This window comes from Notolepis coatsorum (assembly GCF_963971535.1).
Source record: "Notolepis coatsorum genome assembly, chromosome: 15".
NCBI lineage: Eukaryota > Metazoa > Chordata > Actinopteri > Aulopiformes > Paralepididae > Notolepis > Notolepis coatsorum.
This window is the reverse complement of record NC_140179.1, coordinates 76297674-76309327: the sequence shown is the minus strand read 5'-3', so window position 1 is coordinate 76309327 and position 11654 is coordinate 76297674. Positions and strand designations below refer to the sequence as shown.

At 46.6% G+C, this 11654-nt stretch overlaps 1 protein-coding gene across 1 annotated transcript; it reads left to right on the top strand.

Annotated features, from left to right (window-relative positions):
- Positions 1-605: 605 nt before the first annotated feature.
- Positions 606-11151, top strand: guca1aa (guanylate cyclase activator 1Aa; the record flags this gene model as incomplete). Its single annotated transcript, XM_084331045.1, has 4 exons — positions 606-803; positions 8990-9139; positions 9637-9730; positions 11024-11151. The coding sequence occupies 4 exons, from the start codon at positions 606-608 to the stop codon at positions 11149-11151; spliced, it is 570 nt and encodes a 189-aa protein (XP_084187171.1).
- Positions 11152-11654: the final 503 nt, after the last annotated feature.

Below are 11654 nucleotides of genomic sequence, written 5' to 3'. Positions count from 1 at the left end.
GGTCCACCCTGAACCTCCCCCCACCCCACCCCACAGCCCCCAGTACAAAAGCCCCCGCAATAACCCACCACTCTTCCATGGTCCCCTTGTTGTGTGACTAAATTACTCTTGGATGTCCCGAGGTCTATAGGCTAAAAAATAAAGGCGATCAAGCTTTTGCGGTGGCTTCCCCTAAATTATGGAACAGTCTTCCACTGCAAATTAGGTCTGCTGCCCAGACCCTACAGAGTTTTAAAACACAGCTGAAGACTCACCTGTTTTTATTGGCGTTCTGAGGCTTGGTAAGCCACACATCCCTGGTCGTGTCGTGATTTCTTTTATATTTTTTTTATTTTATTGTTATGACTTTGTGTGTATACTGTATTTTTTGTATTTCATTTAGGATTTCTGTTTTTATATTGTACAGCACTTTGGTACAACTTCAGTTGACTTTAAATGTGCTATATAAATAAAGTTGACCTTGACCTTGACCTTGAAGAGGGACAACCCTCCACGCTCACAGACAGTAGACCAGCTGGGCTCCACTCAGGCTCCAGCTGCTCCTGAATCCAGCAGACGTCTCGCACGCCTCTCGACGCTCCCAAGTTGTTCCCGAGTGAGACAACATGGGGAACTCTAGCGGCTGCACCGTGGACGACCTGCAGGCCGTGGAGCTGCACCTCTGGTACAAGAAGTTCATGACGGAGTGCCCGTCGGGCCAGCTCACGCTGTACGAGTTCAAACAGTTCTTTGGGCTCCGAGGACTCGACCCGGAGGCCACCGTCTACATAGAGCAGATGTTCCGGACCTTTGATATGAATAAGGTAAGACACTGCAGCCACAACTGGGTTTGTGCAATCGTCATACAGTAGGCGGTAGGGATGAGTTAGAATTATCTAACAGTCCTGCCAGTCTCTCCACATTAGATTTTCATGTCAGAGTCGAAAAATATATAATTATTTGTATAATTATTATTATTATTGTTTAAATTTTTTTAATGGGGGGGGGGGGGGGGTATTCTGTCTTAACCTGTTAAGCCTTAAGGTCCCCCTATAGGGGACTTTTCTTTATCATAAATCGATCAATAGAGACCATATTAGATCCACAATTATCATATCATGGGGTATCATTGGAAATCCACACTCATTGGCTACAATCCTGTGCAAAGATTTTCGAGATCGCCAAATGATTGACGGAGCTAGAGCCCCGGGAGTCGGGGGTGGTAATGTGTACTTTTGCGTACTTTGGGGCATGCCTCACATATCGGCATGTAACTCGAGAACCGCTGAACGGATTTTGTCACCTGAAAGGGCAATCGACAGGCAACAAATATGGCTTTAATTCCATCTATATATTGTATTAAAAGAAATGCACACCCGAGCCACTAGAGGTCGGCAAAGAATCGTCCACATGTGGGCCCTTGGATGTTAAGAGGTCAATGTTTTTAAATAATCTTTTTGTAGCCAAGAGTAAAGACCATAACCCTATCAAAAACAGTAGTCAAAGTGTATATTTTCATTTTTACCGATGTTTTATACGATTTATCGGAAATACAAATTTATCGGAAAATGCTAATTATCGTAAAAACCGCAAGGAAATGACTAAATCCAGTAGGTGGTAGAACTAGTGCACAGTTCATCTAGTGACTTAGGTCTGAGAAGAAATACGCTGATGTACTCTGAATAAATACTCTGATGGTACTCTGAAGAAATACTCTGATGGTACTCTGATGGTACTCTGAAGAAATACTCTGATGGTAATCTGAAGAAATACTCTGATGGTACTCTGAAGAAATACTCTGATGGTACTCTGAAGAAATACTCTGATGGTACTCTGAAGAAATACTCTGATGGTACTCTGAAGAAATACTCTGAACTCTCAGAGGATCTCTCATTTTTCCAATTTTGTTTGTGTTATGCTTGTCTGTTGTTTGTCTCACTACCCTTAAGCCTTGAGTTCTAGAAAAGCACTTTATAAATCAAATGTATTCTTATATATTTATATTTAATATAAAAGGTTAATGAATATACTCAAGATCCTATATCTGTAATCCAAATGTAAACCAGAAAAGTGCTCTCAGTAGAGTGCAAATCTCCACCAGGTGGCAGTGAAATAAATTAATTCAAATAAAATACTTGTTGTTGACCAATTTTCACCCTGTGAAAATATTTGAGAATTCAGATCCTTGGCCTGCTGATGGCCTATGTGCGACGTTTCAGAATTGCTGTGGACAGATACACACACACTGGCTGGGTACAGATACACACACAGATACACACACACTGGGTACAGTCGATACACACACAGATACACACACACTGGGTACAGTCGATACACACAGATACACACACACTGACTGGGTACAGATACACACACACTGGGTACAGTCGATACACACACAGATACACACTGGGTACAGATACACACACAGATACACACACTGGGCTAATTACATTATCTCCTCCAGGCCCCATGACTAAAACAAATGATGAGAGGGGGAATTCTTCATTTTCTAATTGATTAATTGAGCCTGACAAAAATACTAATGTATTAATACAAGACTGACAATATGTGACGTGAATTCTACATGCATTTGTGGGCATTGCACCGTCATTTCAATATTGTGCACCCTCAGATACACAGATATATGGCAGAGAGAGTGACTTATTACAACTTATTGTTTCTAGATGTGGTGCAAAGTAGCCTGATTGGCTGACTTGCAAATGTTATTCCAAGGATAGCATATGCTTTTATTTTTCATTTCATTTTAGTAAGGGTTTTTAGCACACACACATGCCGACATATTAAAAAAGAAAAAGAAAAAAGAAATAAAAAGAAATCACAAAAATACAATGTATGTTATTTCTTATGGCTAAATACTTGAATTGTCCGTCTATGGACAGATGAATACTGAGGAAGAGCACGGGTAGTTCCAGGTGCTGTCTGACTCAGTATCTGCTTTGCTATATTTAGTAACGCTGTCAGCTTCAATTACAAAAAGCATGGATAATCTTAATGCATGATTTAATTTCAGGATTATCGCTGAGATGATGCCTCTGATACTGATATTACTGTCTGTTAAATGCAGGATGTGTTGTTTCACTGATATGCGGCGCTGGAAAATAACTCAAGTACTGTACTAGACAAAAATGCCCAGTACTTTTATTTTTTAATATTTTCATATTAGAGGACTTAACACTTAATTTCGAGAATAAATAAAGGTTTGAATGAATGGGAAATGCACTCACCAAGTCAAACAAGAAGATAGATACCAATTTCTTCTCTGTGCATTTTTAAGCTAGGCTAGTGGTCCGTATCCACTCCCATTCATTTTGTAGTAAGCTAGGCTAGCTTGCAGCAGGACAGCTTACTACTGAATGCACAGAGAGGAAATTGGTATCTATCTTCTTGTCTCTGAGACTGGAAAAGACGGTAAGCGCTTTTCCCAATAATGTTCCGTTAATGGTCTGGAAAATATTTTACGATTCAGTAACTTTTCCAGATGTTATGGTTTGTAACCGACCCCAATCGCACAACACAAGACAGGTATGAGAGTAAGCCAAGAACTGGGCATTTATTGAAACACACAGAAAACGGCACTGTCCCTTTAAGGGAGAACACAAATTACTGGAAAACAAGAAATGGGAAAAAGGCACAGTGCCTCTAGGAGGCGAGCTGGCTAAGGGGAAGGCTAAGGGAACAGGACAGGGCAAGGGACAAGGGCAGGAACAGGGAGGACTAGGAGGACTGGACGGGATGACTAGGAGGACTAGGAGGACTGGACAGGGAGGGCTAGGAGGACTAGAGAGGGGAAAACAGGGACAGAGGCTCGCGGAGGCGGGCTGGGGAGAGGGAGGACTGGAAGGACTAGACAGGGAGGACTAGGATGACTAGGAGGACTGGAAGGACTGGACAGGGAGGACTAGGAGGACTAGACGGACTGGACGGACTGGACAGGGAGGACTAGAGAGGGGAAACAGGGACAGAGGCCCACGGAGGCGGGCTGGGGACAGGGAGGACTAGGAGGGCTAGAAGGACTGGACAGGGAGGACTAGGAGGACTAGAGAATGGAAAACAGACAAAGACTGGGATACAAGCATTAGAAGAATGTTGCTGCTCTGCAGCTTCTCCCGGGAAGGTTCGTCTGAGGAATCAGACAGTGACGTCAGAGCCACTCTGCAGAATCCTCTCGGCAGCTCTCCGAGGTGGAAACGGGACAGAGAGGGAGAGAGAGAGCGGGTTAGCTCAGAGTACAGTTGGGAACAGAGCAGGTGACAGGAGAAGTGACTTGTCCCAAAACAGAGTAATCCAAGTGACTGAATCTTCGGTGTAAATACACACTGCGAGTAATGTCCCAACAACAATCCACGTGATAGAATCTTCGGTGCAAATACACACAGTGAGCGAAGTCCCAATTATAATCCAAGTGATAATATCTTCGGTGTGAATACACACAGTAAGCGATGTCCCAATAATAATCCAGGTGGTGCGCGGCTGTTTGGAGTACGCGCCGGTAACGAGAGCGCGACTGGCTCGGAGGTCTGGATGCGCGTCTGGATGCGCGTCTGGAGTGAAGAGCGCGTCTGCTGCGCGGAGGTCTGGATGCGCGTCTGGATGCGCGTCTGGAGTGAAGAGCGCGTCTGCTGCGCGGAGGTCTGGATGTGCGTCTGGATGCGCGTCTGGAGTGAAGAGCGCGTCTGCTGCGCGGAGGTCTGGATGCGCGTCTGGAGTGAAGAGCGCGTCTGCTGCGCGGAGGTCTGGATGCGCGTCTGGACGTCTGCTGCGCGGAGGTCTGAAGTGGAACACTGGAATACCTCCCGTGGAAGTTTAGAGAGCGCAGTCCAGTGTCTCCTTCCAGGCAAACGGCGACAGGAGGCGAAGGCTTGAGCGCATCTCACGCCGGAGATGAAAACAGCATAACAGACAGAAACCGAAACTCCCGTAGGAGCCCTTAGACAGAGAACCTCCCGAAGGAGTCTTGGTGATAGAGATATGATACGGAACGACCCGACAAGGCCAGAGGGGAAGAGCGAGGTACTTAAAGCCAAAAGGGGAACTAATTAGAATACACGTCAGGTGCGTGAAGGTAATTGATACTTGAAACTAGAAGTGTGTGTTCGGCACCAGACCAATCAAACACATAATGACAGGTAGTCCAAGGGTGTGGCTGCTGAAGAGCAAACGAACGCGAGGGTGGGGGCTAGTGAAGTGAGGAGACAGGGAATTAAAGTACAGGGAACAGGAATTAAAGGTCCAGGGAGAGGAGAACCTCACAGTACCCCCCCCTCCACGGGAGCCACCGGGCGACCCAAAAAACACAGACAGAGGGGCTAGCAGAGGGAAAGGGTAGCTGCCAGGGCACTGATAGCTACAGGGCCTATGCTAGCTGTACCGCTATATTAACATAGAGGCTGCGCTAGCTGCCGGAGCTAGGCTGGCAGACAAGGCTGGACCAGCATGAGAGAACAAGCTAGCTGGAAGGACAGTCCTAGCTGTGGGGAACTGACCTTGCAAGCTGAAGGGGCAGTCCTAGCAGTGAGAGAAAACTGACCTTGCTAGACGAAGGGGCAGTCCTAGCAGTGGGAGAAAACTGACCTTGCTAGCTGAAGGGGCAGTCCTAGCAGTGGGAGCAAACTGACCTTGCTAGCTGAAGGGGCAGTCCTAGCAGTGGGAGAAAACTGACCTTGCTAGCTGAAGGGGCAGTCCTAGCAGTGGGAGAAAACTGACCTTGCTAGCTGAAAGGGCAGTCCTAGCAGTGGGAAAAACTGACCTTGCTAGCTAAAAGGGCAGTCCTAGCAGTGGGAGAAAACTGACCTTGCTAGCTGAAAGGGCAGTCCTAGCAGTGGGAAAAAACTGACCTTGCTAGCTGAAAGGGCAGTCCTAGCAGTGGGAAAACTGACCTTGCTAGCTGAAAGGGCAGTCCTAGCAGTGGGAGAAAACTGACCTTGCTAGCTGAAAGGGCAGTCCTAGCAGTGGGAAAAACTGACCTTGCTAGCTGAAAGGGCAGTCCTAGCAGTGGGAAAAAACTGACCTTGCTAGCTGAAAGGGCAGTCCTAGCAGTGGGAGAAAACTGACCTTGCTAGCTGAAAGGGCAGTCCTAGCAGTGGGAAAACTACACAAAAAGTGGAGGCCATGCAGAGGGACCGGGTTAGCTGCCTGGGCATGGCTAGCTACAGGGCCTATGCCAGCAGCAAGGGCTGCATTAACATAGAGGCTGTGCTAGCAGCCGGGGCTAAGCTAGCAGACTGGGGCCATGCAGAGGAACTGGGTAAGCCGCCTGGGCATGGCTAGCTACAGGGCCTATGCCAGCAGCAAGGGCTGCATTAACATAGAGGCTGTGCTAGCAGCCGGGGCAAAGCTAGCAGACTGGGGCCATGCTGGTAGTAGAGGCCTAACAAGCTGCAGGGGAGCTAACGAGGCTAACAGGGAAGCAAACAGGGGAGTCAACAGGCTAACAGGGGAGACAAACAAGCTAACAGGGGAACTAGAGGAAAAAAAAAAAAGAAGCAAACTCAACATACACCGTCTGTGCTGGCTGGGGTCGTCGATTGGTCGGGTCGTACTGTTATGGTTTGTAACCGACCCCAATCGCACAACACAAGACAGGTATGAGAGTAAGCCAAGAACTGGGCATTTATTGAAACACACAGAAAACGGCACTGTCCCTTTAAGGGAGAACACAAATTACTGGAAAACAAGAAATGGGAAAAAGGCACAGTGCCTCTAGGAGGCGAGCTGGCTAAGGGGAAGGCTAAGGGAACAGGACAGGGCAAGGGACAAGGGCAGGAACAGGGAGGACTAGGAGGACTGGACGGGATGACTAGGAGGACTAGGAGGACTGGACAGGGAGGGCTAGGAGGACTAGAGAGGGGAAAACAGGGACAGAGGCTCGCGGAGGCGGGCTGGGGAGAGGGAGGACTGGAAGGACTAGACAGGGAGGACTAGGAGGACTGGAAGGACTGGACAGGGAGGACTAGGAGGACTAGACGGACTGGACGGACTGGACAGGGAGGACTAGAGAGGGGAAACAGGGACAGAGGCCCGTGGAGGCGGGCTGGGGACAGGGAGGACTAGGAGGGCTAGAAGGACTGGACAGGGAGGACTAGGAGGACTAGAGAATGGAAAACAGACAAAGACTGGGATACAAGCATTAGAAGAATGTTGCTGCTCTGCAGCTTCTCCCGGGAAGGTTCGTCTGAGGAATCAGACAGTGACGTCAGAGCCACTCTGCAGAATCCTCTCGGCAGCTCTCCGAGGTGGAAACGGGACAGAGAGGGAGAGAGAGAGCGGGTTAGCTCAGAGTACAGTTGGGAACAGAGCAGGTGACAGGAGAAGTGACTTGTCCCAAAACAGAGTAATCCAAGTGACTGAATCTTCGGTGTAAATACACACTGCGAGTAATGTCCCAACAACAATCCACGTGATAGAATCTTCGGTGCAAATACACACAGTGAGCGAAGTCCCAATTATAATCCAAGTGATAATATCTTCGGTGTGAATACACACAGTAAGCGATGTCCCAATAATAATCCAGGTGAAAATATCTTCGGTGTGAAAACACACACGAAAAACGAATAGGGTCAAAGACAGTCTTGCGAAACTCACCCAGGCGCTGTGCGTAAAGAGAGCAGGATCAAACAGGGCGAGCGCGTCGCTACGGGGAACGGGTTGTCCAAGCGGAATACTGAGTGGTGCGCGGCTGTTTGGAGTACGCGCCGGTAACGAGAGCGCGACTGGCTCGGAGGTCTGGATGCGCGTCTGGATGCGCGTCTGGAGTGAAGAGCGCGTCTGCTGCGTGGAGGTCTGGATGCGCGTCTGGAGTGAAGAGCGCATCTGCTGCGCGGAGGTCTGGATGCGCATCTGGATGCGCGTCTGGAGTGAAGAGCGTGTCTGCTGCGCGGAGGTCTGGATGCGCGTCTGGATGCGCGTCTGGAGTGAAGAGCGCGTCTGCTGCGCGGAGGTCTGGATGCGCGTCTGGAGTGAAGAGCGCGTCTGCTGCGCGGAGGTCTGGATGCGCGTCTGGACGTCTGCTGCGCGGAGGTCTGAAGTGGAACACTGGAATACCTCCCGTGGAAGTTTAGAGAGCGCAGTCCAGTGTCTCCTTCCAGGCAAACGGCGACAGGAGGCGAAGGCTTGAGCGCATCTCACGCCGGAGATGAAAACAGCATAACAGACAGAAACCGAAACTCCCGTAGGAGCCCTTAGACAGAGAACCTCCCGAAGGAGTCTTGGTGATAGAGATATGATACGGAACGACCCGACAAGGCCAGAGGGGAAGAGCGAGGTACTTAAAGCCAAAAGGGGAACTAATTAGAATACACGTCAGGTGCGTGAAGGTAATTGATACTTGAAACTAGAAGTGTGTGTTCGGCACCAGACCAATCAAACACATAATGACAGGTAGTCCAAGGGTGTGGCTGCTGAAGAGCAAACGAACGCGAGGGTGGGGGCTAGTGAAGTGAGGAGACAGGGAATTAAAGTACAGGGAACAGGAATTAAAGGTCCAGGGAGAGGAGAACCTCACACCAGATTTCTTTTTTTTTATCAAAACTTTTTTCAACAATAATAATAATAATAATAATAATAATAATAATAATAATAATAATAATAATAATAATAATAATAATAATAATAATAATAATAATAATAATAATAATAATAATAATAATAATAATAATAATAATGACAAGACAATACAAATATTAAATACAGACTTAAAACTTGAGTAATAATTACAAAACGCCATGATACTTTCCTTTGGTTACCCTATTATCCACATTACTTTGGCCTTATTTGGCAAAATCACCAACCTTGTACTCTAGTATAGCCACAGGAAATAAATAACCCATATATCCTCACACAGAATCACTTTAAATCAGTTATTAAAGTTATTCATCTGATATTTCAATCTCTAGGTATACAGAAGTTCTCTCTATCTACTTTTCCAGAATTGTGGGACCCTGTGAGGATATGACTGACAGCTCTTCTTCACGTGTTGTTTCTTTTGCAGGACGGTTACATAGACTTCTTGGAGTACGTAGCGGCGCTCAGCCTGGTGATGCGCGGGAAGATGGAACACAAGCTCCGCTGGTACTTCAAGCTCTATGACGTCGACGGCAATGGCTGCATTGACCGATACGAGCTCCTCAACATTATAAAGGTATATTATATACACATGTCAGCAATGTAGGCTACATGGCCTTGCCCCCCAACCCCTTTAAAAAACACAAATGTATGTTTTTGTATAGTATAGTTAGTATTATAGTATAGTTACATATAGCATAACTGTATATTGTATAGCATATTGTATAGTAGTGTATATAGGACTCATTACCTTTAATTCGTAAGCTTAGCATTGTATAGTATTTTATCTTAGTACCTTTTATCATGTCTATCTATTATATATTCTATTTTATTCTATTATTATTTGTATTTCTTTTTTTGTACAATCAAGGCGGGCATGGCCACCTTCATTTCACTACATACCTCATATGTGACTAATAAATCTCTTGAATCTTGAAATCTTGAATACAAATTACCCTGTAGTGTAGTTGTCTGTGGTGTGTGTGATTGATTTTTTTCATATTATTTTTATACAGTATATAATAATGAAATAGTCATGGTGTGACTCTCATTCAAAATGGTCCCTTCTCATAGGCCATCCGTGCGATCAATGGCACTGAAAATTCAGATATGACTGCAGAGGACTTTACCAACAGTGTGTTTGACAGGATTGATATAAACGGAGATGGTGAGTGTGAACTAGAAGTTTAAATATTTAGGAACAAAGATCATTGCAGACGGTTGGATGGAGCCTCTCAAAGTGGGAGTACTGATCTAGAGTCCGTTTCAGTCTGTTAGTCTGAATAAGGTCAGCAAGACAAGCGTTCCTGTTTCACTGATCTAGAGTCAGTTTCAGTCTGTTAGTTTGAATAAGGTCAGCAAGACAAGCGTTCCTGTTTCACTGATCTAGAGTCAGTTTCAGTCTGTTAGTTTGAATAAGGTCAGCAGACAAGTGTTCCTGATTTTTCTAACATTGTAAAAAATATAAGTGGAATAATCCACCATTAACCCTTTCATGTGTACATTTCTGGAATGCATGCAGGTGTGTTCAATGCAGTGAACTCAATAGAGACCTTGCACAGAATGTTTGTGTGATTCTGTTTTCCAACATGGCTGCCTGTAAACAGACTGTGGCAACCATTGTCTTGTACATTACAGTGGAAGAAACAACAACTGCTACGTGTTGATATATGAGACATTATATCAACAGAAACACAATACTTTGGTGTCATATTACTGGATCCTGTAAACGGGTCACAGTAGAATAGTAACATCATGCTTTTCCAGTTCCACTGCACAGAAATTAGGCATTTTCTTTTTAAAGTGGTTACCAATGGTTTAGGGCTGACCTTGACTAGTCGAATAGTTGACTAATCGATCGAAAGGAGCCGTAGTCGACTGCCAACCTCTTAGTCGAATGCAAAAGAGGTTCTTTCCAAAAGCAAAGAGGTCTGGAAGCGTGGCTAACGCTAATGGCGCGCATACCAGCGAGGCTAACTGCCTAAGAAAACGGGCACAGAGGCACTGAAAGAGGATTTCACCCATCTAATGAACACAGACAAATATCAAGATGTATCAGTGGACCAATTGCATGCTTTCGCAGAGGACAAGAAGCCTTCAGTCGACTCCTTCAGACATTAAGCACCCCCCACAGCCCAAGTGGAATGATAAAAAAATAGGCAAACTATCCAGTCGACTATCGGTAAATTTTGGCCAATCAAAGTCGACTATACAAATCCTTAGTCGGGGACAGGCCTACAATGGTTACAGGCAGCCATACTGGAAGAAAGAAAACTACACAAACACTCACACAGTGCAAGGCCTCAATTGTGAAGCCCCACGAGACAATGTATTGCGATATTGGGCTATACTAATAAATATGACTTTGACTAATAGCTTTCAATGGCTAACCCCCCCCCCCCATATGAGGGTTAACCCATACCACTATACCAATACCTCTAAATGTGTCTTAACTCAATAGGGGAGCTCTCCTTGGAGGAGTTTGTGGAAGGCGCTCGTGGGGACGGTGACTTCATGGAGGTGATGATGAAGAGCGTGGACCTTTCTCACATTGTGGCCATGATCCACAGCCGGAGGCCCAACTCTTAGTATGTCCAATCACACGTCCTCCCCGTCATCTCTGCCCAATCACACGTCCTCCCCGTCATCTCTGCCCAATCACACGTCCTCCCCGTCATCTCTGCCCAATCATCACACTCCCTCCCCGTCATCTCTGCCCAATCATCACACGTCCTCCCCGTCATCTCTGCCCAATCATCACACTCCCTCCCCATCATCTCTGCCCAATCACACTCCCTCCCCGTCATCTCTGCCCAATCACACTCCCTCCCCGTCATCTCTTCCCAATCACACTCCCTCCCCGTCATCTCTGCCCAATCACACTCCCTCCCCGTCATCTCTGCCCAATCATCACACTCCCTCCCCGTCATCTCTGCCCAATCACACTCCCTCCCCGTCATCTCTGCCCAATCACACTCCCTCCCCGTCATCTCTGCCCAATCATCACACTCCCTCCCCGTCATCTCTGCCCAATCACACTTCCTCCCCGTCATCTCTGCCCAATCATCACACTCCCTCCCCGTCATCTCTGC